The sequence below is a fragment of the Numida meleagris genome, chromosome Z (genome assembly GCF_002078875.1).
Source record: "Numida meleagris isolate 19003 breed g44 Domestic line chromosome Z, NumMel1.0, whole genome shotgun sequence".
Lineage (NCBI taxonomy): Eukaryota > Metazoa > Chordata > Aves > Galliformes > Numididae > Numida > Numida meleagris.
Genome location: NC_034438.1, coordinates 7,544,777 through 7,571,481, shown reverse-complemented (window position 1 = coordinate 7,571,481; position 26,705 = coordinate 7,544,777). Strand labels below are relative to the sequence as shown.

Sequence of the window (26,705 nt, the reverse complement as noted above, 5' to 3'; positions counted from 1 at the left end):
ATGTCTGGATTCAGAAACAACTACGGTACAGTTCTGCAATTATCTGCAGGTGTCAAGACTTTTTTTTTTGGAAATTTATTTATAGATCAAACTCCCATGCTACTGAAAAAGATTCTGAAATGCCATCCTTGGCTACATGTTAGATTTGGTGTCAGGTCCAAAACTCAAGCCAGCAGACAATCAGATGACTGATTTTTACGAAGTCCCTGTGCATAACACGGCAGTAGTCTTCTTGTGCATCCAGTAATTAGAGTTAATTATGATCCTGTTTTGCAGTGAAGTTTGGAGGAGCTTTTGGCTATTTATGACTAAAAGATCAGTGAAGCTTAGAGTGATATTTGGAGAGCGCTCATCCAGGGCGGACATCCAGCAGCAGCGACTTCTTAGCAAAGGGCCTTGCAAGCCCAAGGCATCAAATGGAACCATCATTTGTTCACAGTGAGGAAGAGAAGTGACATTCCTACTTGGACCCATACGAAACCTGCAGAATCTCCTTCAGGAGGACAAGGTGACAGGAACATTTTTGAAAGGCCTTTAGCACCTCAAAAAGTATTCTAGTCCTAGCAGGCTGACACTTGGTTAGAATATTCAAAAGTTGAGCAGGAATTTGACTGGCCTCTAAAAGCTTAAGTCATGTTTTGATCTAGAACAGGCCTTCAACTTTCAAATATAGCTTTCTGAAACTGGTTGGTTTTGAACCAATGCACCGATCCCTTTAAGTTGCTCCAAGCAGCTTATGCTCAGCATCACAAAGACAATGCTTTCAAGCTAGGGAGTGCTGCTAGCTGAAAAGCATTTATATAAAAATATTCCACTTCAGAAGCTGCCATTCGTCTCACCATGATCCAGTTACGGATACATCAGCCCATAGCATTACCCTTTGAGTGTGACCCATGCATTAACTGATCTAAGGGATGCTTCAAATTGGTGACCAGCCTGCACAAGACTTCTGAAGCTGGACTCCAGCTCAGCTCCAGTTCTCCGGCAGTCAAAGTGCCCCAAGTCCAAACCTCTTCACTTGTAGGCTGGCTGCTGCAGAAGACTTTTTCCTGTTTTATCGTGTTGCTTCACACAATTTTGTGGGATATGCTGAAAATGATAATGAAAAGCACACCAACAACCACTAGTTGCTTATGTATCACAGCAAGGTAAGACATCTTTATCCAAGAACCCCTTGAAACTGCTGGCACTCAACAGTACAGTGCTTCACCTGAGGCTGCCAACTGCAGTTGCCAGTACAATAAAGGCTCCATCCCTGCCTACAAGAACAGTATTTCGTACAGGTTTTAGAATTAACTGTTCAACTGTGATGCTGGCATTTAACATCAACAGCTATCTGCTTCAGTTATGGCTAGAGATACTGAGTACCATCAATATTTTTATAAGTTTAAGAAACTAGAAAACCTTCTCACATGCCTGTGAAAAACTTATTAAAAAAAAAAAACAAAACCCTTACCTCATAAATGTTGGGGTGCCACATTTTGGTCAGGAATCTGAAGGTAGGTGGTGAATATGGATAGTCAATAGGAAATTTAATGTGAGCCTGGAAAAAGTAAAGCATCTTAGTTAGGTCAAAAGGAGATAACAAGCTACCATTACAATTTCCATCAAGGCCACAAAACAGTTCATTTTATACACCAGTGCCCATGCAGACTCGCAATACAACTCTACAGCTTCAGCAGAAACAGAACAGTAAACAAGGAAAAAATTGAACACCTGAGCCCTAACAGCCCAAGGTTAGTCCTGAAAATAAGCCAAAAGGCTATTTACCATGTCCTAATTCAAGCAGCACTATCCAACAGCTGTTGTTCAGCAGGGTAAAATAGATGCAAAAAGACAGAACTCAAGATATCATTGTTTCTTGCTGGGTTCAGAAGTAGGCTAAAAACATGTGCTGTAGTGAGAATATCTGTTTCACATGTGCCAGTGCAAAACTTTTAAACTAATCTTTTTGTGGGGAAAAGAGATCTAAACATTTGCTTAGCTGAGACCCAAGGGTTTTTGCCTTTCTTATGAGAAAGGCACCAGTCCATCTTCCTAGGTTTCTAATACTGTACTTCTTGCCACAACAAACAAGCCTGAATACTCTTTGTGTCTGTTTAATAAATCTGTGCAAACCAATAAACCAAATACTGATGGGCTAGGACAGCAAACATTGCCTTTCCATACCTATGTTGTCAGCACACACTGGTGTAACAAGACTCAGAGCTGAGTCTGTTGTGCAGAGGCTACAGAGAACCCAGTGCTGGATATTAACTTCTGTGCTGCGCTGCCATTCAGAACAGACAGAAAAGCCAGCCAGTAGGGAAAAGTTCTGCGCTGCAAAGCCCAAAACCTTCCCTTGACACAGTTCAACCTTCCTGGAGCTCTGGATCTCCAGAGAAGTACCTCCCATCCCCTGCTCCACAGCTGTGATTGAGAATGCAAGAAATAAACCCCAAGCAAGTCACACTTGGAACAAGTGGAACCTCTGCCCAACCCCTGCCACTTCAGGCTGGATATCAGGAAAAATTTATACTCAGAAAGAGTGGCGAGGCATTGGCACAGACTGCCCAGGGAGCTCGTGGAGTCATGGAGATGTGTCACTGATGGACATGGTTAGGTGGGCATGATGGGGATGAGTTGATGGTTGGACTAGATGATCTGAATGGTTTTCAACCTCAATGATTCAGTGATTCAGTGTAGCCACCTACACCAGAAGCAGTCACTGATCTTGTTCACAGGACAGATAATGGGAAGTTTTGTTGATTTTTTTAAACAAAGTCCCGGAAACATTAAAAAATTTGATTATGAACAGCTAAGGTCTTGGAGAGTGGATACTGACAGTGGCCTTTCAGTATCTAAAGGAGAGCTACAGGAAAGAAGGGGACAGACACTTTAGCAGGGTCTCCTGTAATAAGACAAAGGGAAATGGTTTCAAACTAAAAGAGGGGAGATTTAGACTGGACTGAAGGAAGACGTTCTTTACAACAAGGGTGGTGAGGCTCCGAGCAGGTTGCCCAGAGAGATGGTGAATGCCTCGTCCTTGGAGACCCTCAAGGTCAGGCTGCAGGGGCTCTGAGCGCCTGATGGAGCTGTAGGTGTCCCTGCTCATTGCAGGGGAGTTGGAACATATGGCCATTAAGGGTCCCTTCCAACTCAAATGATTCTATGATTCTATCGAAGTAGCTGAATGCAGTTTTACTCACAGGTTGGCATATGACTGTGCACTATAACCCAAATTTTATCAGGACAAACTGCCAGGTAGCCAAGAGCAGAACTTGTCGACAAAAGCTCAATGGCTGACATGGCTTACATGCTGCACTTTTCTCATTCTACTGAATGCATATGGGTATGTTACAGCAGTATCAAGCCCTTACACCACAAGAATTTGCCCTGACACATTCACAGCCAAATGATTTGCAATCTTCTTAAACAATCCTAGCCCACGGTTTAAGGTCAGTTACATGAATGGCACTGCTCCAAGAAGAGCAGGCAAGCGCCTGTTGTCACCATGCTGCTGTAGAAGCAAGCACCTGCTGCAGCAAGGCAGCTGGAACGTGCTGCCCAGGACTGGGAACGGAGCAAAGATTTACAAAGGGTGGGGCAGGTTCAGTTCAGCTCAAGTGCTTGCATCTCATAGGTGCACAATTCTCCAGACTACTGGGGCTTTCCCAAGCCCACTCCTGTGCTTACGTGCAGTTTCATGAGATCTAAGACATGAAACAGCCCAAGGACTGAAATTAAAAATACAAGAGACAACAAAACTCAGGATGGAGCTAGCTAGAAGATCTCTTGGCAGGAGCTGTATGTGTGTCTTACATACAGGTACAGTTCCTAATCGACTGAAAAAAGACCTCACTGGTAGTGTGTCAGCCTTGGCATGTTCACAACCCACATATAAGGCTGGGGGCTAAGGAAGCAGACCTTAGTCCAGCCAATACAGACCTTTTGCTCACATGTCATCTAAATCCGAGTTTCATTTCAGGAAGACCACTGGAAAAGCCAAGCCCAAGGAGCATTTATGGTCTCTGTGCATCGCAGAGTCACGCTGAATGTGGACACCGGGAGATGGCATCCAGTTTCTAAATCCTGTTCTGCAGTCACAACTCTGCAATAGAAGAGGGCTATTGGACTGCCTGCGATAGCAATCATCACAGAATTAATGAAAGCTGATGTTTTGCTATGGGAATAATGCCTCAAGCTCTAGCTGCAGAAAATGCAAATGGAGGGAAATGAGAAAACTTCCACCTTCGTGCGGAGGCAGCTGAGATCCCAGCTTGCCTGTAATCAACCCTATGTTTAGAGGAATTGTAGGGCCACTTTGTGAGACAATTCTAGCTAGCCTGTATGTTTAGCACATTGAGAAGCTGTACTGAAGCATAAAGCAAATGAAGCCTCTGTACCAAGCCCATTTTCAGAGCCACAAGCCACTGAAGTAGGAAACTCCACATTACAAGAGGGATTTTTTCCTGCAAAGTGCCACTTTCAGGTCCCCATGCTGAGACCATTCGGAAGATGAAAAGTGAAACCGGCTGTTTTTCCAGAGCATTACAGACAAGTCCCAGAGAATTACTCTGCATCTCTTCTGTAAAAGAAAATCCCATAAAATTACGTAACACTACTCTATACTCATTGAATGCTGTTTGAGCTTCTGATGGGCTAAGCCAGCCAAGAATTTCCAAGGCAAACTGCAAGACTGCTTGCAAAGATAAAGCAACAGCCACAATTACAAGTCATTTTTTTTCCACTGCAAGCCCAATTCTAAACGTATTAACAGGAAAAAGAATGAGCCTGAATTAGGCAATAACCTTATTTTTGAAACTAAGCAGTAGCTCATGAGGTTTCTCCCTACAGTTTCAAGTTGAGCTCTCAAAACTGCTTCCCGTTCCCTGCAAGCTCAGCCAGGATTGCTACATACTGAAAGTGGCAGAGCTGCTCTTTGTCAGCCTGTCTGTATCCAGACAAATGAATTTAGTACTTGAGATTTAACTCATCTCCATCCACAGGCACCCCCTTAAGTACACAGCCACTACTGCATTTACCATGTGTTTGACTCCTACAGTCATAATCCTATTTGAGTGTCCTGATTTCAGCTGCCTTCTCACCTTGGCTCTTCAACACCTCAGAAAGCACTTGACAGAAGCAAGATCATTCATCCATTCCTCCTTCCCCAATTTATAATTGGTCATGCTTACAGACCCTAGAAAGAAATGCATGAAATCCCCTAGTGCTACATCACACAGACGAGACTGGCAGAAGATTCAGCCCTCTGCAGGCATCTACTGTGACTCCACAAGAGCTTCAACCTCTAAATCACACCACAAAACATTTTAAGATTATTGTTGATAGCACCCTCACTTCAGCTGTTTCCTATTTTACTGCCTTGCTCCTTCGCATTGTCAGTAGTGATTACACTTCAGATTTGTTTAAGTTTCCTTCAGACTCCATATTTGGTAAGGCACAGCCATAGTGAAATCTATATATGTAAGAAAAACAAAAGCCTACTAGATATCGAAGTAATCAGACTGAAAATGCAAACCCTGTGTTTCTAACAACTGCTGAAGTAAGCCCGGATGCAGTCACTATGAATAACTAGTGCAGTGACTTTGAGTTTCCAGAGGTCTTGCCACGTAACTGAATCAACACTTACATATTAATACCATCTCCCTCTTGGTGGAGAACAATAACACAAGCAGGACTCACTCCTAACTTAGCTGTTCAGAAATCCAGTATTTATTCCAGCCCAGCTGTGTGTGACATTTTTTTTGTCTGACACTGTTTTCTTCTACTTCTCACATGCTGAGAAAACCTATGCTGCATTTTCAGGCAGTGAAGGCAGGAACAGTGAATCCATCCTATCTGTCCTCTGCAGAAAGGCAAAGGGGGGGGGAGGGGAAAGCAGGGGGAGCACCCATTTCCTGGAAAGCCACCAGCATCACAACAACTGACCTGATTTGGTGACATCTGGAAAGCCAGCAGCTTTTACGGTGGCCAATAGAAACCGCAGCTTTTTGACATTTCTGACAGTGCCAGTTAAGATAATTTCTATTTTGTAACATCACCAGCTCAACACAAGCACTATGAACACGCAGCACAAGCTAAACTGAGCATCTTCTGAAAACTGTCATTGAGTTGAGATGCAAAGGAAGCATTTGAATTTTTAAAATATTTTGTGCATCTCCAGCCAGCACAGTGCTACCTGCACCATGCATTTAACACAGAGAGAGCCAACAACAGCAGGAACTACAAGACTACCATGGGGTTAAGTGTTAATATGTAATCCCACAAAATGCTCTTTATTGCTTGTAGCACATCCAGTATTTATACAATTCATCAAGTGGATCTTCCTCTTCCATATTAAGCCTGGATTATGGCATGCAGTATTAAATACCATGTGCTGGAAAACACGTTTAGCAGAGGTCAGCAGCCTGTTCTGCACATCAGTGAGGTTTAAAGAGCCCTGATGTCCTACAGCTTCAGAACCAGAAAAGCAGCACTAAGGCTAGCCACATTACACGGTCTACTATTGGAAAAGGTAACAAGGAATGCAAGAGTTGCTATTTCAGCTCCAGATATTATGACCTAGGACCCAAGCACTTTATTGTAGTAGAACTGGGGAAAACCCTGGTGAGCAACCTGGTCTGTATCCTGGGTCTGTTCAGCCTGGGGAAAAGAAGACTGAGAGGGGATCTGATAAGTGTTTATAAATGTCTAAAGGGAGGTTGGAGGCAAATGGATGAGGCCAGGCTCTTCTTGGCGGTGCATAGCAACAGGACAAGGAGCAATGGCCTAAAACTTGAACATGGGAATTTCCATAATAACGTACGGAAGTGGTAAGGGTGCCAGAGCACTGAACAGGTTGCCCAGAGAGATTATGGAGTCTCCTTCTACGGAGATATTCGAGACCTGTCTGGATGCCTACCTGTGTGATCTATTGTAGGAAAACTGCTTCAGCACAGAGCTTGGACTTGATCTCTTGAAGTCCCTTCGAACCTCTGCAATTCTGTGATTCTGTGAGCTCTGGCATCACTTCCCAGCAGCACCAGATCATCATATAGACATTGACTGTGCTTTTAAGGTAGTAGGAGCACATCTCCACCATCTAAAGAACCTGAAGGTGCAGGAGTCCATGGGACTCGATGAGATCCATCCACGGGTTCTGAGGGCACTGGTGGATGAAGTTGCCAAGCTGCTATCCATTATATTTGGAAGGTCACGACAGACTGGTGAAGTTCCCACTGATTGGAAAAGGGGAAACATAACCCCCATTGTCAAGAAGGGAAAAAAAGAAAATCCAGGGAACTACAGGCCAGTCAGTCTGACCTCTGTGCCTGGCAAGATCATGGAGCAGATCTTGGTGGAGGCCCTTCTAAAGCACGTGGCAAATAAAGATGAGGTGACTGGAGGCAACCAACATGCCTTCACCAAGGTCAAGTCATGCCTGACAAATTTGGTGGCCCTTTATGATGGAGTTACAGCATCAGTGGATAAAGGAAGAGCAACTGATGTCATCTACTTGGACCTCCCCTACAGGGACAGGCTGGGAGAGCTGGGGCTCTTCAGCCTAGAGAAGAGAAGGCTCTCGCAGGACCTTATAGTGGCCTTCCAGTACCTGAAGGGCCTACAGGAAAGCTGGAGAAGGACTTTTTATTAGGCATGTAGTGACAGGACAAGGTTTTAAAGTGGAAGACGGTAGATTTAGACTAGATATTAGGAAGAAATTCCTTATTGTGCGGGTGGTGAGACACTGGAACAGGATACCCAGAGAAGTTGAGGATGCGCTGTCCCTGGAGGTGTTCAAGGCCAGGCTGGATGGGGCTTTGAGCAACCTGGTCTAGTAGGAGGTGCCCCTGCCTATAGCAAGGAGGTTGGAACTAAGTGATCTTAAAGGTCCCTCCCGACCCAAGCCATTCTATGATTCTACAATCTCCAATCCACGTTAGAAGATCAAGAGAACTATGCCTTTTAAGTTCTGAAAACTCCCCTGCTGCTGCAATGGCCATATGATCGTTAACAGTATTAAATGCTTTATATTTTGCATCACCTGATCTGCCTCATAGGGAGTTTAAATCACATAGACTTGAATGTGAACTAGAATTCAAAAAAGACACTAAGTTCCTCAACAAAGCAAAAAAAAAAATAGAGCCACAAGTGGGTAGGCCGAAGATGACTCAAGAAGTGAGGTTATCTTACAAAATCAGAGACTGATTTGACAGGCAGAGGAGTCCATTCTTGCTCCAACAAAGTCATATCTTACATATATCTCCTAATGCAATTATCAGGGGCATTGCCAAACATTTTCAATGGAAGACTACTCAAGCATAAAACAGATTTCTTTTTAGCAAAACTTTTTAAAAAAAGCTGGGACAGCTAAGTCACGCAACATACACCAAAGCAGCAAGTCTGTGATATGACTGTCAAAGTACAATTACACTTTTAAAGTAAGGGCTTTGAACCCCATATTAGTCTCTAGCTTCTTCTATGTGAAATCACTGGACTAACGATCAACATGAACCTGTGGCTGAACTGAATGGTTCTGGAGGGGGGAACTTGCTGCAGCCCTGTTTAGCTGGACGACATCCAAACTCCTGTGATCTCATACATTCACACTCTGCTGTCTGGAGCATCTCAAGGGATCTGAGTAAATAAAACTGCCCTAAACAATGAAGTCAGTCAGAACAAGCAGTGCCTGGAAAACAGACCTTTTTCTTCTAACATTACTCAAAAGAAACAGAATGGATTTTGTTTTTTAAATATTGTTGCTGTTTGATATCCTAAAAGTTCAGTCTGGAGATTTTAGCCTTACTGTGATAACTGCCCGTGACAGCTGCTGCTCATTCAGAGATTGAGTTAGCCTGCACAAGTCAGCTGCACTTAGGATCTCAAGCAGTTTAGCAGTTAAGAGAATACATTTCCTTCCTGCCGTGAGTTTCACTGCAGGGATATTCCATAATACTGTCCAGCTAATTGAGACGGTCACTTTGACTCCTGCTAAAAATGCTCTTTGTCAGTGCTCTCAGGCTAGGAACATCCAGCTGTACACAGGGCAGCTGTGAGCACTTGCATTTTGGAAAGTTTGCTGCAGACAGAGAGACTGGGACAGGCTGAAAACCAAGTAACATTTGCCCATGGCAGCAGGCAGCCTGCATACACTTCTGAAGATATTTCATACCCCATCACAAGGCTGAACATGACCTCACCAGCCAGTGCCCACCACCGGCTGCTTGGGGTTCAAACCTGCAGTCCCTGAGCTCTGTTGCAGAGAGGTTTTTCCTGCTTCAGAACCATGCCCTAGGCTGCAGGAGAGGTAGCATCCAGCAAGAGTTACTGAGCTGGAAATAGAGAGCCAAAGAATTTCCAACCTGTCCATTTTCCACTTGGCTTTTACATTTGTCTGCCATCTCATCACAGAAGAGGCAGCTACCAGCAGCTACATAGGACATAAAACCAAACAGAACGACTTGGTCCTCTTCTGTACTGCAAGCTGCAGGCCCAACAGCTCTGCTAAACTCCACCCACGTAGCCGAATGCTAAAGCAATTTCATATTCCCACATGAGGAAGCTGATGCCATACTGAGGTTTACTGGGAATTTCCATGCTGAAATATCACTAGATTCTGCCTCTAGTTCAGTCTTTCTCCAGGATCAGGTGAGATTAAGATCTTTCCATGAATGAAAAGATCAAATTTTGGCAGACAAAATGTTAGAAGACTTTTGTGATCCCTGAAGTCCTCATGGTGAGGCTGAGTTCTTGGGACTGATGACTTCCAGTTTCCCTGTAGTCTGTACACAAGCTGTATCACACAAAATCAGGTTCACTTAGAGTGTGTTATGCAGAGAGGCTGGTCTCTGCGACTATTTTTCAAGCAGAAACGGCTGACTCACTTCTTATTTATATCTGTACAAAAATACTGACTTCCTTGTTTGGACAGAATAGGAAGAGTAACTCCTAGTGTGCGAAACGTAGGTCTCCCTGTAGTGTCTAGGTCTTACTGAAGGAGCTAAAGATACTCAGCAACACTGCACCTAAAGCTTCCATCTCCACTTGGGTCTCTGCTTTAAAGGAGGAGCTAGCACATGAAGCAGTCCTGCTGTAAGGTACATCTGAGTATACTGGTACTTGACCTGGTATAGCTATGGCACTAGAAGAGCTGTTTTAAAAACCTGTTCAATCTCATGTTTTAAACTTCCATGATCTGTTAAGTAAATTTTTGTAAGCAGACTTACACAAACATACTCCTTGCATATACAGAATGCTTCAACAGCAGACACTGGGATGTACTTGGGAATTATCCTGGTCATTTCTACAGTTAAGTTTGCTCAAATTCAAGTGGTCAGGAGCAACAGATCAGTTTCACAACCTTTTGTATCAGGCTTGAGAGAGTTTCTGTCAACTCCACTGTACGCTCCAGCAGTTTGCACATTCACTAAAATGCAGTAGATTGTTCTGTATTTCAGTGAGGCAGGCTATACAGTTTGCACCTGATGGCAAAAAGATGATGTCCAAACCAGCTTCATAAATAAACACCATTTGCTTCAGCCTGTTTAACTATTTTTAGAGAATTCTCTAACAAACACCAGCCTAACCATTCATGAGTCAGTCAATGACTAATTGCCTTGATTCTCTTCATATGCAATCCAGGCTGTATGCAAGAGGAAAGCGTTCCTCAAGGGAAACCAATCACATGTTCTGCTAAAAACTCAGGGCAGGCCTTGATGCAGTCACCTCTTTCATAAGCAGCAAAGGGAAAGGAATATTTATAGCATTGCAAGTGTAAACCAAAGCACAGTGCTGCAGTGTTACACAACTTTGCATTTCTCATCATGGCCAGCAGCAGTTCTTCTAAAGAGATTTCTCAAGCTCGCATACCAGCTTTTATTTAAACAAGACATATAGGTTTCTAGCAACTGAATTGCAGCATTCAGGAAATGCAGTCTCTAAGAAACTTACCCAAGCTAGTTGCCACACAGAAGCGAACTAAGCACTGGGCAGCCATGCCGCTTACCCTTCAGCCACTGCATTACCAGTTGCAAGCTGTCCTGTTCGGAGCTGGTCACAAGCAGAGGCAGATAACACTCAGCAGCAGTAGCAAACACGTCTGCTGGGCTGCTGCAACCCTGAGAAATACAGCAGCACTGTCTCCTGGAGTAGAGACAAGGACTGTATTCATGCAGCTTTATAATCCTGTACCCATACAACTGTAAGATGCAGCTGTCTCCAGAGTGTCCCTAGTTTTGTATGAACGAAACAAATTCTGATACACCCATGCAAAATGCCTCCCTGCTGAGCATCCTCTACCTGGCTGCAAAAAAACAGCACCAAGTCAGGAGGTATTCACTGTTGAGAAGCCTACATTTGAGCATTTTTTTCAATTATTGCATAATGACGTGCCTGTCAGCTCCATTATCATAGGGTATTCAAAGAGATCAAGTTTAAGTTTAAGCTAAAATAAGTGCTTTAGCTGATACATACCCATCCTCATGCCTTAGGCTATTGTTTCTATGGTAACAGGGTGCTTTTTTTTTTCTTTTTCTTGGTTGCAAATCAAATTCAAAAAGCATTAAGCATTGCATCACTCTCTACCTCTTTTCAACTCTCTGACGTGATTTAGATGATTTGGAGCTCACAGGGTAGTACAGGCCTTAGGAAAGCCTGCATGGCCCTAAGGAAATGGTTACTGACATTCACGTGCGGTCCTCACCTTCTGAGGATCTCCAACAAGTAACCTCCCTGTTGCAGCAACCATGGCCCATTTTATAACTAATTACAAGTGGCTAGAGAAAAAAAACATCTACAAAACGGTTGTTCTTGATCATCATTAATACATGGATGCTTAATAAGACATCTTTCAGGCCAGATGAGAGAAAATACTGCACAGAAGTGAGAGTTAGCATTTAAACTCTAACCCTTGTTCCAACAAGTTACTATATAAATGGCTAATATGACGTCCAGATAAAACCAGAATTCTCAGTTTCCTGAAATATCTCCTGAAATTGTCAGCAAAAGGTTGAAAAGCACGCTGATTTCTCTGCAGTGCAGCACAGTTACCAAGGTACCCTTCACCCCTCTGATCAAAGCAGAGACGTCAGAAGCTGAGTTCCGTACATGAGCAAATATCCTTGAAATTCAAGTTATATCTAGTTAATTTTAATCATTTATATTAAATTTGAAGGCACAGCTAGTAAGAGTAACAGCCAGGAAGAACCAGCACAGACTACTGCAGGTCAAGCAGCCCTCAAGGTCAAACCAGAGCATGGCAGTGAGGCAGGTGTAAGACGAGAACGCACAGGAGAGCTGAGTGTATGGACAGAGAAAGCTGGACCTTGCCGGATTGCCAGAGGAAACCTGAACAATTGCGTAAGCAATGACTCTCAAATAGCTTCAACACTACGCACTAGTGCCTACCTGTAAGTGGAAAGGAAAGAGGAGGAAATTAAACTTCATTAAGTTTTGTTTCTGTGTTTAATCATATGTCACAGATTACACATTTGATTTAAAGTGGCAACTCTGACTTAGACTTGGAAGAAACTTGAATGACAGACAAGCAATCGCACATAAGTGTCATATCAGGAAGGAGAAGGGTAGATTATCACAGATTGATAGTGTGCATTTAGTGAGAACAGGACTGTGGATAAAGAACCATGCATCTTGGCTTCATGGTACCTGATGTAAAATGCCTATATCCTACCAAGTTGCAATGCAGTAACAATCAGATTGTAGCAGAAGCTGACAGTGTTTTGTGAATGCATGCATACACAGCCCTGTCAGGAGAAACACACCCTCAACAGGCAGCTGAACCCTGCATTGGTAATTATAGCCTTATCTATGCCAAGATAAAATATGTTGATGTTAAATGAAAATGATTTACCCACACTCAACATCACGGACACTTTCATGCTAGTTTTTTTCTAGTTAATGGTAAGCAACTCTACAAGTTTTTACTGAACACCATTTTAACCTCCACCAGTAGATAACAGTCAGTAATTATTTCAAATTGATGATTCCTGTTCAACTACCCCATCAACAGGATGAGCAATTATTTTTAATAAAAACTGGTTCATTGCTTGTAAAGAGGTGTTAGGCTGGCAGAGTCAGACACCTGCATCCTACTTAATGCACAAGCTGCTTCCCCTCAGACAAACAAATCCAAAGCATGACTTGGAGGAGCCTCTAGTGGTGATAAAGCAGATGTGATTATGAATTAACAAATACTCAAGTATAAGTGAACAACCTTGCAGGCACTCATGCTAGCCTACGGATGCACTGCTTCTAGTCAGACTGCCAGCAACTGGAAGACACACAAACACTTGCTACCAGGTAGGCTGACTTAAACGGTGCTCTGTCTACAAATTTTACATTGCTTTGACTTGATAAAGAGGACTTTTGTTCTCCTCAGCCTGCAGATAGCACTTAAAATACAAAGCAAGCAAAGAATTCCAAAAGTTTCCCACCATATGGAGCAGTGGTTATATCTGATTTATACAAGACACATACTCTCAGGTCGACCACTATTTTTAATTAAACTGTGTCTATGCACACAGGAACTAAGGATGTTTAAGGCGTGCACTGCAGAAACAAATCCTTGGAACAACTTTACACAGACATTGGAACAGTATGTTCCTCTGTGCCTGAGACTGCAGGATGCTTTGCTGCTAGAAGACAGCAAAGCACAGAAAGCAAAGACTGCTGCTAGAAGTATGCACTTTGTTGGACGGTATCAACTGATAACTCCTCCTGTTGCCACTACCTTTGGCAAGCCCAAGAACAGAAAGAAGCTACACAATGTCTCAGATCTTGCAATTTGAGTATGAATTAGCCATACTGGCGTGCTGCAGGGCTAAAACTGGAAAGCTAATTTCATTCCTTCAAGGAGCTTGGAAACGCTGTACTTTTTGGTAAACACTAATTGCAACATAATGCTTTCTTCAGCCTAGCAAAAAAGTCAAGTCCAAAATAATTTGGATATTTGTTTGTACCCACCTGCATATCATTTAGTTTCCGGTACTAGCCCTTAAAGAACTGGAGGACTTACAGGGACATGTGGCATCAGGTACTGAACAAAACAGCCGACTTCTGTTAAAAAGTTTGGATGCTGAAAAGGTTAATGCTGCTCCAGCACTTTGCAACAGCACCTACAGACTAAATGCTGTCAAAGGACTTCAGAGAGGTTTGGTTTTTAGCTGCTGGAAAAATTATCTCAAAAGAAACCAAAGATCTTTGCTTCATGACTGCACTTGATATACAAACTAAAACTTCACCCCCCCCCAAAAAAAAATCATTAACAGAACTGGAGTTGAATTATCTTTCGAATACTATCAGAAACGATACAATTACACGCAGACCAAATGAAAAGCCATCTATATATGATCAGTATGTTTACAGCAATTGCCACTTGCTTTAGAAGACCTGGATACACTATAACAGAAAGTATAGCTCTTAAGGCATTCCCTGCTTAATAAATAATATATAAAAAGCTAAGTATCATGTATTATTTAAATTATAAATATAATAAACCCTGCTGCTGTGTTAGATCTCTGGATGAAAATTACACTGCAAACTGACTAGAAGCCAAACGCAATTTCTTTTCTCCCTAAGTAGTCTGCCAAATCTATAGTTCCAGTTAGTCACAACCATGCTCTTGTATGACATTTATTTCCTGAAAAAAAAACCCAACAGAATAATCTAGATGCTGCTGTGGAGTAAACATGCAACAGCATGCATTCAGAGCTTTGTATGCCTCGGCAGATTTGGGGGGAGATCAACATGCTGTTTACTGGGATGGGAGAACCAACAGTTGTTAACTGCTTTCCTGCAGTTCTGTTTTACTCTGTGCTTCACTCAGCCATGTTTCTGTACAAGAGCAGCTGTGTGTTGGAAATTTTGGGGTAGGAAAAGCGCTATGCTATACATATGGTTCTGGTTAAAAAAAGTATTTAGGCATTGGTTTGGTTCCACGAGGACCAATTATGGAACATAATCAGCTCACAAAACCATCATGGATTATGCACCATCATACTGCAAAGAGCTTAGGAGTAACAAGTGGTGGAAATACCTGCACAACCGCAGCAGCAGCATGCAGGGGACAGTAGCAGGAACTGATTCTAAACATTTCCCCTGAAAAAAAAACCAGAATCAATCTTGTTCCCACTCTTGGGAATTCAGCATTGAATATAACCAAAGCTTAGTCTCTCCTACACCACTCTGTCCCAGTTTTTGTAGCCTCTCAGGAAAAGTATTTTCTGCTGAGCAGAATGGTTTCCATCAGAGACAATGACAGCAGTAAGCTTTGCTGGCAGTCAAAGCTGAGTGTCAGACCCGAGAGCCCCTCTTCCTGCACCAGAACGCATAAGTGTGTCATGGATCAGCAATCTGCCTCCATATCCCTCCCACCCCAAATGGCCCTGCAAAATAAAGACGCAGCGTCTCCTAGAAACAGTCCTGGTGATGCCTACAAGGTACACCAGGGCAGGATTTCAGACGATCAGCACAAAATATGCCTTTGTGCACACTGTGGAGAAGAATCAGGAACCAGTGATCCTGGCTGTGCCACCAGGCTCTTTTTCTGCACTGGGCATGTGAAGAGCTCAAATGAGAGCCCCTAAGAACTGCCACATATCTAAGCCTTATTCTCCATCCACACCTGCTCAGCATTATGCTCACTCTAGTTCCAGAGTATCCTGCAGTACCTCCTGCAGTATAACTGTCCCACCAGACATCCAACTTCAGACCAGTGGAAGTCTGAGGACAAAAAGCTTGCTATTTTTTTAAAACACCAAACACCTTGAACTCAACAACCCTATTAGACTTTAAAGGACAAAATGGTTCAACAAAAAGGCACGCAGTAACAGCTGCCTCTTCTCTGGGTGTGCCAAATCCATTGATAAACAACGTGGCTTGCATTAATTTTAATGCTCACACAAGCATTACCATCTTGAACTTGTTAATTTTAAAAGAATCACATTGGTCTTATAAAGGGGTATATTTGATTATAAAAAATAATTCCTTGGAAGTCTGAAAGTAAAAATGCTATTTTTTGTCTTTTAAATGCTACACTTTGGTGCACCTGAAAATACCCAGAGGCAATGCTTCTATTTTAATACTATGATCTCCTTACTACAAGATGCTCTGCAGTAACAGATGAGCTCTCCTCCCCTGCATGGCAATGGTGAAGCAATCACACAGAGATAAGAGAATCCCTTTTAACTCCCACTTTGCACCCACCTATTAGTACAGTCATGAATACTTACTCAAATAGGACTGCCTTCGGAGCTTTTTAGAAAGCTTAATTATCACCTTTGGCATCAATTAGGTCAGCAGAAGCTGGTGCTTTCTGAAACCTGCTGGAGAGCAAGACAGCTCACTTATCACTGGTATGTGAGCTTAGGAAGGAATCAAAGCCATTACTAACACAGGCAGTAGAAGAAGCTGCATATAGTGTCGACAACATTCATGATACATACTTTTGTTTCAAGTCAGATTTAGAATGTGATGAAATTAGAAAACCTTTCTCCACAAGGACTTTTCCCCTCCTAAACAGTGCATTTGCCTTCAGCTACAGATTTCTGGATGCTCAGTCTCCGTATCCTGGTCATGCTGATGCTGATGGACTTCAAAACATACTAACTCTATTCACGCAAGGCCAGGGCACCTTGCGCAGGAATGCATAATTGAAGTTACAGCCTAATTATTTTCCTATTTTGCTCCTCCTTTTTCTGATTGATGGCGGTATTATGTATGTTTTCAAATCAGACTAGGTTTTAGCAGTAGGGTAAGAAATTGTGTTTTTAAAAACTGTAATTCAATCCCTCAATGCAGATTAAAATCAGCACACTATGCTTTGAAGTTTGGAAAAGCTGGTGCTCTCCCTCCAATTACCATCACAAATAGCAGGAGATATCGTACACATTCCTGACTGGTAGCTTACCAGTATCCAAGCTTTGCTCAAGGTTTGAAGCAGCCAGGTCAAAGCTTGTCTAAAAGCACGTGTTGGTATTAAAGTAAGAACAGCACACAAGTCATCTGCATATCAAAAAAAGCAGAAGGCTTGGCTAGTTATCATGAATCATATTAAGAGAGACAACATTTGCATTAACACACAGCATTGTCAGGAATGCTTAACCTTGCTAACGTAATACCTGGGAGTTACACAAAAGTACAGCAGATAGATGACTGCTAGAGACTGCATTACCAGTTTTCAACACAAAGTTGCTACAAAATGAAAGGTGCTGCAAAATGTACAAAAAGTTAGCATTTTTGCCAGTGTTTTCCAGATATTGTACACTGCAGAGAGCCCTGCGAAGCAAGCTGATTAGACAACAATGACAATCCAGTCAACGAGTTCCACAGTGCAAGGGTAACATTTCATCTCATGGGTTCTGCTCTGGTATCCCAGGAAACCAGCTGCAGCTGCTTGGTTCAAGTTGTGTGCTATGGCAAAAATGTCTGCAATTCAGCTCTAATAATCAGTATTTCTTCAACTGCTAAGTAGTGTTTAAAAGGCAGAGCAGCAGCTCCTCTGTAGAATCTGCAGCATGAGCTGTGCACGCAATCACAGGGTATGCCTGGGAAGTAAGGGCACTCCAGTCTCAGAAATGTTTCTGCTAGGTCATCAGCCGAATTGCAGCAGGCACTTACTACTGGAGATTTGCAAAGGGCATCAGTATAAACGCTAGCTCACTTGCACTGGGCAGTTTAATGAAGCATGGGAGCTTGTGATGCCAGGCCAGCAGAAGCTAAACGGTCATCTAGCTCGCTAGCTTGGAATAGCCCCCTGTCATCCCCTGATCTTGCTACTCGAGGAAACTTCCTTATCATCTTCATTAAACATTTAGCTCTCATTAAGCAGCAGGCAAAAAGCTTCAGGGGAATGGTCTTCCACCTGGTAGTGTTTAACTTTGAAATTTCAGTGTCGTAAGAGCTCTGAATTCCACTCATTGAACTGCTAGGTCATTAAGTTCTAAAACAGTTTGAATACTGCAGACTAGTCTGAAATCAAAGTAACTCAAAGTAAGAAGTATGTTCACATTATTGTTGCCATTGTATATACACCATTTCAGTCTGCCACTCTGCAGCCTTCAAGAGTTTTCCCTGGATCTCTCTAGCTCAGAAAGATAAACATCAGACTATGCAAACTCCAGAAGTTAGCATTTAGACTTCTGAATCCTGCTTGTAGGATGCTTTCAGAAAGACACATGTAGCGCATATTATTTTCAGCATGATACACAGTTCAAGCGGTACTTAGCAAACGGTTATGATATAGTTTAAAAAAAAGACAGGGGAAATTCAGATTTACAAGGTTAACTGAGATATTCAGTGAATTATTCTGCTGCTAACATGAAAGAGATCAGAAGCAGTGGATTGCATTGTGGCAATCAAAACATTGCGAAGACCCCAACTGAGTCTCAGGTCTCTGGTGAAGAGGCTGCAGACCTGACGCTGAGAGTAGCTGTGCACACAAATGCCTGCTGTCATTTACACGAGCTGACCAAGCCGTATTTAAAGCCTTTCTTCTTTTTTAAAGCTTTTCTGTTAGCATTCTGTTCCTCTCCAACAATATATGCAACTCAATGCAAGCGTAGATGCATTACCTTTCAATAAAAACTGATGAGGTAGCATCAGGAGCAAAACAGTGGACTGAGAAGACAAGCAACTTTGATTTATTGCATAAATCAGTATCAGGAAGGACAACAAATTAAAATATGACAGCTAGACTCAAGTGTCAACCGTTTAGAAGTAACTGCATATTAGTGCCAAGAACAGATCTGGAGATCCTTTCAAGCTTAGTTTCCGTGCAGTCAGCTCCACTGTTCTACAGCATGAAGAGCCTGTCAACAGCAAGAAGGCATTTTAAAATAACAGAAAGCATTGCAGTGAACTCATTAAAGCACTCAGGAAGCTTAAGGCATACTGGATGGTGAACAGAGACAGAAACGAGTCTTAAAAGGAGATTAAAGATGTGAATCTATCTTCTCAGTAGAAGAGAGAAATTTCAATGCTAAGAAGGTACTGCCAAGAGAATGCAGAGCACTTTTATTGTTACATTTTCCATGAGAAATGATGGCAAAAAGTCTCCATACTACTATCTGATAAATCTCTACTTTAATAGGGCCAAGATCTCTTTTGAAACCTGAACTTGTGTATATTTATTTCTCTTTAGCAAAGACATCCTCCTTCCCCTCTCATCTTTGAAGAACTCAATGCAACTTCTCAGCATCGAGCTTGCTTGCTACCTAAGCAAGCATCAATATGTGAATGCAAAAAGAAAAAAGAAAGAAAGAAGAAATTGAAGCTGAGACTAACATAGGACCAGTAGTTATACAGTCAGTTCCAGATTTTACTGTAATGAGTGGTCCTGCATTAGTTTCTGCATCAATTTCTTTTTTTTTTTTTCTTTTTCTAAGCAAGAACATTGATGGTAGCTTAGAATGATCCCTTATTAGGAAGAGGCTAACTGAAAATACCGCAGAGTAACTCAAGCATTTCAATCAGCAGCAAACTATCTGGTACTCAAGGCTCATCTCCGCATACTGAGAGCCAAGAAACATGTCATGTAAATTGCCTCCTGTTGCAGGAGGCTATGGTGACCCTGGCTTACCCTAAGGGCAAGATGTGCATTACCTTGTATAACATCCAGTGCCACAAGGCCTTGAGTTGCCAGGTGCACCCAAATCTGGGAGGTTAACCTAGCCCACACTGCAGTGCAGGGTCAGTGGCTATTAATCAACTGAAAAAAGGATGGTTACTGTACAGCTTATAGTATGCAAATGCTAGTAAATCAGAGCTCTTTTAAAAGCCAGTGTATTCTGAAGGTTGCTGACAGATGACTGTTTTTGCTATAACTAAGTGATGCAAAAGGTGGCTTCTGGCAAGTGCTTGTTTCTTCTGTTCTTCCAGAAAGTTAAACATGGCACATTAATGACATGCTCTGTAGAGGAACACATGCTACTGAAGCCATAATTTTCAAATCTACATTGTAAATCAAGTGATCACTAAGTGTGGTCAAAATTGCTGGCTTGGCTATCACCACACAGCAAGTAAGTCACTAACATAGTTATTCCACACTCTCGCCACCCACTTCAGGCTGGAGCATCCCTAAGTGTTGCCCATGCATTGGGATGGAGGAAGGAAACCCAAGGATACGTTTATTCTTCCCAGAGTGGAAAAGCACCAATCAATACTATCTATCTGTCTGTCTATATACTTGAACGAATGCATCTTTCAGATCGTAGGCAACATCTAAATCTTTTTTTTTCCATAGACAGCTTAAAAAATTGTCCTGTGCCAAGTTTTCTAGTAGGAGGAAAAACATACATCTCAACAGGATTTCAACATCAGGTAAAGACTCCCACTGGGCTTTTTCCCTCTGTGCGCAGTCCCATGCTTACCGGAAAAAAAAAAAGTGTCAGCTTGGTTGAAGAGTCTTATGCCTACAGTCTTGACACTTAACTAAGAAATAAAGCTGGAAGTAATTGCTAATCATTTAGGTTAAAATGAGAGACTTTCTCATTTGCTGCGCAAGTGCTAGTGCCAGCTCTGGTGGAAGAACTGCTGCTGTGACTTGTACTGGTTTCCCAGTGTACTGTACTTCTTGTTCAGAGCTTACAGCGTTTGCACACAGGGTTTTTTTTCTTCCTTAAGTAATATTACTGAGGATTTATAACAACACATAGTTCAGTGTAAAGACCAGAAACAACAGTTCACGCACTTCTGTCTGGGACAGGTCAGAGTTCAAATGCCTGTAACAATGCTACCCATGCTATGTCATGATTCACCTAGCATTTAATCATCTCTTGTGACTTTGTAACTCTGGCTTAGTAATTCTGATTGTGTCCCAGCATGACAAACCACATGTAATGTGGTGCATGGTTGCTGGATTGGGATCCTGGGCTAGGCTGCCCTGCTCAGCACACAGCTGCTTATGTAGTGCCTGTTAGTCCTCACTTGTTGGAGGGCTATAAAGCCAAACAAGCTCTGTTTTGGTACTGCAGGTTCTAGTGCTTTACTGTTACCCCTAGCAGTTAGCACACTGCAGCTCTGTGTGCACAAGAACAACTGTACATGCAAACACGTACACCAACCTCAGTAGCCTTCTGTAATGGTTGTGCTTTCAAGCTGCAAAAAGCATAGTGCCTCTGGCACACAGCCCCTGTTTCAGCAATATACCTTCAGGCATTCCATAGTGGGGCAGTAAACTGCAAGGCTCTTGGTGATAACACTTCAACTGCAAGTTAAGATGCAATTTTTTCTTTTAATTTTTTAAACGTAGGAAACACAACACTCCTGCTGGCAAAATGGCTCTCATCCTAAAGGCAAGTGTATTGACAGCTTTGCTGCAGATCCAATACATTTTATGTCTTCAAAGTGCTTATCTTGAAACAAATATCTGGAAGATATCTACATAATTAACTATTGTTTAGAGTAGTTCAGCAAAGTCATGCCATCTTTTCAAGATAAAAAGCCTGCAGAGATACAAAGGTTGAGCATAGTGGCTGTTTACAGCCCACAGTAATAAGCAAACAGAATGGCATTTCAGGCTTCAACAGCCTAGATCTTCCTCAAAGGGAAAACCAAGGAGTCAGATGCTGTGGAAGTGACCTCAGTAATACTCAAGCAGTGACATATGCAGCACAAGCTCCTTTGTGTTTGCTGGAATAATGCTCAGCCTTTTAGAGCTGCCTATGTGTGGACAACAGATTTCAGGTTTCATGCAGGACCATTTTATTGGGCATAGCCAGGAGGATTAAAACACTGTTAGTCTCATATCAGCATGGAAAAAAAAAAACTCTCATAAAAAAGCGGTGTAACTCACACTGTTACCTAAGCTCTGTGCTGCAGAGCTCACATCCACCGTACAATCACTTCAGCACTGGGCATTACAGACTGTACCATAGGGCTTTTTGTGCTTCTGCTCTAATCTCCAAAATAAACATACAAAGCAGGATATCTAATTATATCTAAGGTAACACATAGCTCATTTGCTTTTTTTGCTGCAAAGTTAGCATTAAAACATAGCTAGCACAATATCAGTTTAATGATCATGGCAGTCTGCATCACTAGTTCATTATCCTTACAGTTCAGTGGTTTAACACAAAAAGCCACAACAAGATTTTTAATTTGCAAATTAAACACTGATGGATCTGACATTCTTGTACATGTTACCACAGGACATAAAGTTGCTTCCAATGTGAAAATATTTTTTTAATGTCAAAACGTCAGCCAAGAGACAGCTGACTACAGCAAACCAAATAGAACATTTCACTAAAAATTAATATGCAAATAAGTCAGCCACATGTAACGTGCATAAAGATTACAATAAAATTAGAAAAACTGCAAGGTGTTTAAGAATGGATTTAAGAGTCATCTTCCTTTTTTCACTGAAAGAATTTCTCCCACAAATACACAACAGCAACAGAACAGCAAATGGCTGAGGCTATCGCTTTACCCCATATGTAAGCAGCATCATCCAAAAAGAAACAAGTGCAAGCAAAAAGGATCCTGTACTCTCCAGAAGAGGCTATTAACTAGTAGCTATTTACAAGCAGCTCATCTTTTGACGTTCTGGATAGTGTTGGAGCAGGAAAGACAGACAAACACTGCAAGTGTGGAACTTGCAAACTGCAACAAAGGAGCAAGTGCTGACCCAGGGAGCCACACCAGGAAACTCCATGCCTAAACCTAGGATTCTCTGTATGTACCTCCTCGGTAATGCTTGGTTAACTGCCCAATAGCAGGACAGGAAAGGAAATGCCTTGAAGTGTCCCGAACTCAATGAACTTAATCCTGAACTCAAGGTTACAAGTAGGTATTTGTACAAGGCCGACTCAGAGCCTGAAATCCTGTACACGACCAAGTTCACCACACATTTGGTTCAGATGATTGGCCTATTTCCTCAAAAATCAGCTAAATTGGGACACCTTACTCAGTCCCAGCTAGCAGTGGGTCATTTGGCTCATATTCATTTGAACTTGCATTGTCCAGCTCTGGGTGGAAGCCTGCCCTGGAGGACACGGAGCACAATGCTTGCCAGGCTGCCCCTTGGCATCAGGCTCCTGGCCAGACAGGAACGCTCGGGTCCAAGCCAGGGGAGTCTGCAGAGCACAGGGCTTGGAAAAAAGCTGTTGGGATTATAAATATTTCACACTGGAAAGGGAGCTGATCCTACCCCACTGCGCAGCCCCACCCCTGCACAAAAGGTGAAGTTTCAGCAAGGGGAAGTGGAATAAAGAAGTACTGAGCAGCAACTGACAGCTTGATGCTCACCCAGAAAAGGGCTTTGTTTCTTCAAGATGAGGAGAGAAATGAACCTCTCTCTAAGCAAAAACCCACTGCTTTTGGCTGAGAGCCACTTACCAAGTTTCTGGTAAAAAACAAAGCCTTGAGCAGGGCAGTTGTCCCCAGACAAGCAATGGTGAAACCCTTTCAAGTCCCACTAAAAAAAATGGCCATTAAAAAGTGGGGGTGGCCTTTACTACCACTTTCCAATTCTGAACCTGTTCATACTTGGCGATTCTGCACAATTTTAGTTCTTCATCTTACTTACTAGAGATTGTTGTAGAACTTTGATAAGGGTGGCAAAGAATAAAAATCTTGCAACAACAGTAGCAAGGATTATTTTAGAAATCTGTATTATTCCTTTTCTTTAAGTAGAACTTCGACCCAAACACCCAAACTTGCCTATCAGGCAAACACATTTGAGAAAGGATCATCAACAATCAAGAATACAAAGATTCCTCCAAAGTCCTAGCAAAACTAAACATTCTTCAAGTCAGATACCTACAATATTGGAATGCCAGCTACCACTCCCTCTTTATCAGAGCGTCATCTGTTAGCTTAACCTTGCTGTTAAACTGGAAGTAGCAAAATGAGATCCAGCTATGCAGCTCATGAGTTTTCTTAAAAATGGATGCAGATGCTTTGTGTTCTTTGCACATCTGAAGATGTGTAGAAAATACTCCATAGTTTAGAAAGGATACCATCAAGCACTCATAAAAGCCTTCCATGTCACGGGTGAACACAACACAAGCACTCCAAAGACAAAGTATCTAAGCACAAGGCTGGCAATCAGGGGGATGTGAGCATCAGTCAGAACATGTTAAACAGTGGAATACTACCAACCTAAGTGTAACAGGTCAGCGCAAAAAAAATCAAAGCTTTGATCAACAGTTAAGCAATATACAAAACACCTGTATTTTGTTAATTATTGCTAAGCAATATTAAGGCCAACAGTTTAGCAGAATTCAAAAGGGATTAGACATTATATGGGCAATAAGAACATCCACAATCACATTAGCTGGGATAAAACAGTTTATAAAAAGGATTAAAGGAATACCAAGCTCTGTGGCATGAGTCAGCCAGTATATCATAGTTAAACTGTTCTAATTGTTCTTTATGAATGTTTTGCTTTGTGTAGAGTAGTAGAGACCATACTAATTGCTCTAACAACTGTTCACTAAACCATATCAAGGATAAGACTACAAAAAACCAAACAACTAGATTTTACTTCACAGAATCATAGAATGACCTGGGTTGGAAAGGATCATAATGATCATCAAGTTTCAACCCCTCTACCGTGTGCAGGGTCGCCAATCACTAGACCAGGCTGCCCAGAGCCACATCCAGCCTGGCCTTGAATGCCTCCAGGGACGGGGTATCCACAACCTCCTTGAGCAACCTGTGCCAGTGCATCACCACACTCTGAGTGAAAAACTTACTCCTAATATCTAACCTAAATCTCCCCTGTCTCAGCTTAAAACCATTCCCCCTTGCCCTATCACTATCTACCCATGTAAACAGTCGTACTCCCTCCTGCTTATACACTCCCTTCGAGTACTGGAAGGCCACAGTGAGGTCTCCCCGGAGCCTCCTCTTCTCCAAGCTAAACAAGCCCAGTTCCCTCAACCTTTCTTCATAGGAGAGGTGCTCCAGCCCTCTGATCATCTTGGTGGCCCTCCCCTGGACCAGATCCAAGAGCTCCACATCTTTTCTGTACTAGGGGCCCCAGGCCTGGACACAGTACTGCAGATGGGGCCTCACAAGAGCTGAGCAGACGGGGACAATCCCCTCCCTCTCCCTGCTGGCCACTCCTCTTTTAATGCAGCCCAGAACATAGTTGGCCTTCTGGGCTGCAAGCGCTCACTGCTGGCTCACGTCCAACTTCTCGTCCACCAGGACCCCCAAGTCCTTCTCCACAGGGCTGCTCCCAAGGAGTTCTTCCCCCAGTCTGTATAAATACCTGGGATTGCCTTGGCCCAAGTGCAGCACCCTGCATTTGGCCTTGTTGAACCTCATTAGGTTCTCATGGGCCCACTTCTCCAGCCTGTCCAGGTCCCTCCGGATGGCTCCCTTCCCCCTGCTGTATCGACTGTACTGCTCAGCTTGGTGTCATCTGCAAACTTGCTGAGGGTGCACTCGATGCCATTGTCTATGTCACTGATGAAGACGTTGAAGAGCACTGGCCCCAAGACCGACCCCTGAGGGACACCACTTGTGACCAGCCTCCACTCTGACATAGAACCACTGATCACTTGCTCAGGTTCAAATTTAAGTGAGCTTTTTCAATGGATATTACATTCATCTAGGAATAAAAGCAACTCAGGCTTTGCTTACCTGACAAATACTTGCAACACAAGCTAGAACTTAGAGAGACATTTAAATCAAGTAGATGGATGGAATCACCCTCAAAGACAGATCATCACAACAGAACACCCAAACTATCAAAAAGAAACACTAAGGTAAGCAATTCATTGCTGATTTTGGTAATGAGCTACTACTGGAAACAAGAAAAAAAAACTCAAGCAAAATATCTCTAAAGAAATCATAGAATCATGACGAAGTCATATAATAGAATCATAGAATAAAAACCATGTTTCCCTTGTCCTGCCTTAGAGTAGCTCAACCACAGAATCAAGGCCCCTCTCCATTCAGAAGAAAGCTTGCCACCCGTAGAATTACTCATAAATTTTAGAAGAACTCATAGCTCTGGCTCCAGGCTTTTGGCCCAATACAATTGGACAGAATAACTGAAGATGTGCAGAAACCAAATATTTTTAGCACTTGCCTCCCCTTACATATACAAAGAGATGCTTAATTTGCTGTTAGCCCCATGAAATGGCAAAGGAATTCTGACAAAGGAGCTATAATTACCAAGTCATCTCCAGCTGAAGTGTCAGCTACCATATGCTCTTTTCAGAAAACCCAGACTACTCATGTGCAAAGCTTATCAAGCTTCCTATATCAAGCTTCATTTTGACAAGAGGGTGGTTTTGATTGTACCAGGCCTTTTTGGAACTTTCAGCTGTTAAAATAGTCAAAGTAGACAAAATGAGAACAGCAGATCCTAACAGCTGAGCAGCTCACTATTAGTGCAGAATTCAAAGAGTTCACATCAGGGTATACAGATTTCATCCTGTACTCTTTTTATTAAAGTATTCTTTGCCCACAATAAGATGATTTTGGAAGATGCAGAACCATTTCCAAAGGTGATTTTTGAACCTTAATCATAGTGTGAGATGAAGTTTCAGAAGCCTTAAAAGCTTCAAGTACACCATCTGCTATTAGCACTTCCCTGGTACAAGAACACCTTGGAAGCTCAGAGGAAGATGTGAGAGAGGTTGAGATCTTATTAACCTGACAGAGGGAAAAACAACTAGGCATCTGTGCCATTGCTACTTCAGCTAAAGTTACAAAAAATAAATCACCACCAAAAAACCAAATCTGCCATCATT

The 26,705-nt window shown here is 42.5% G+C and overlaps 1 protein-coding gene across 1 annotated transcript in view; it reads right to left on the bottom strand.

Annotated features, from left to right (window-relative positions):
- Positions 1–26,705, bottom strand: part of UBE2R2 (ubiquitin conjugating enzyme E2 R2) — a 50,640-nt gene that overhangs the window by 9,891 nt on the left and 14,044 nt on the right. The window contains exon 2 of the mRNA XM_021380151.1: positions 1,457–1,543. Coding sequence (XP_021235826.1) covers positions 1,457–1,543 — 87 coding nt within the window. The remainder of the gene's footprint in view (positions 1–1,456; positions 1,544–26,705) is intronic.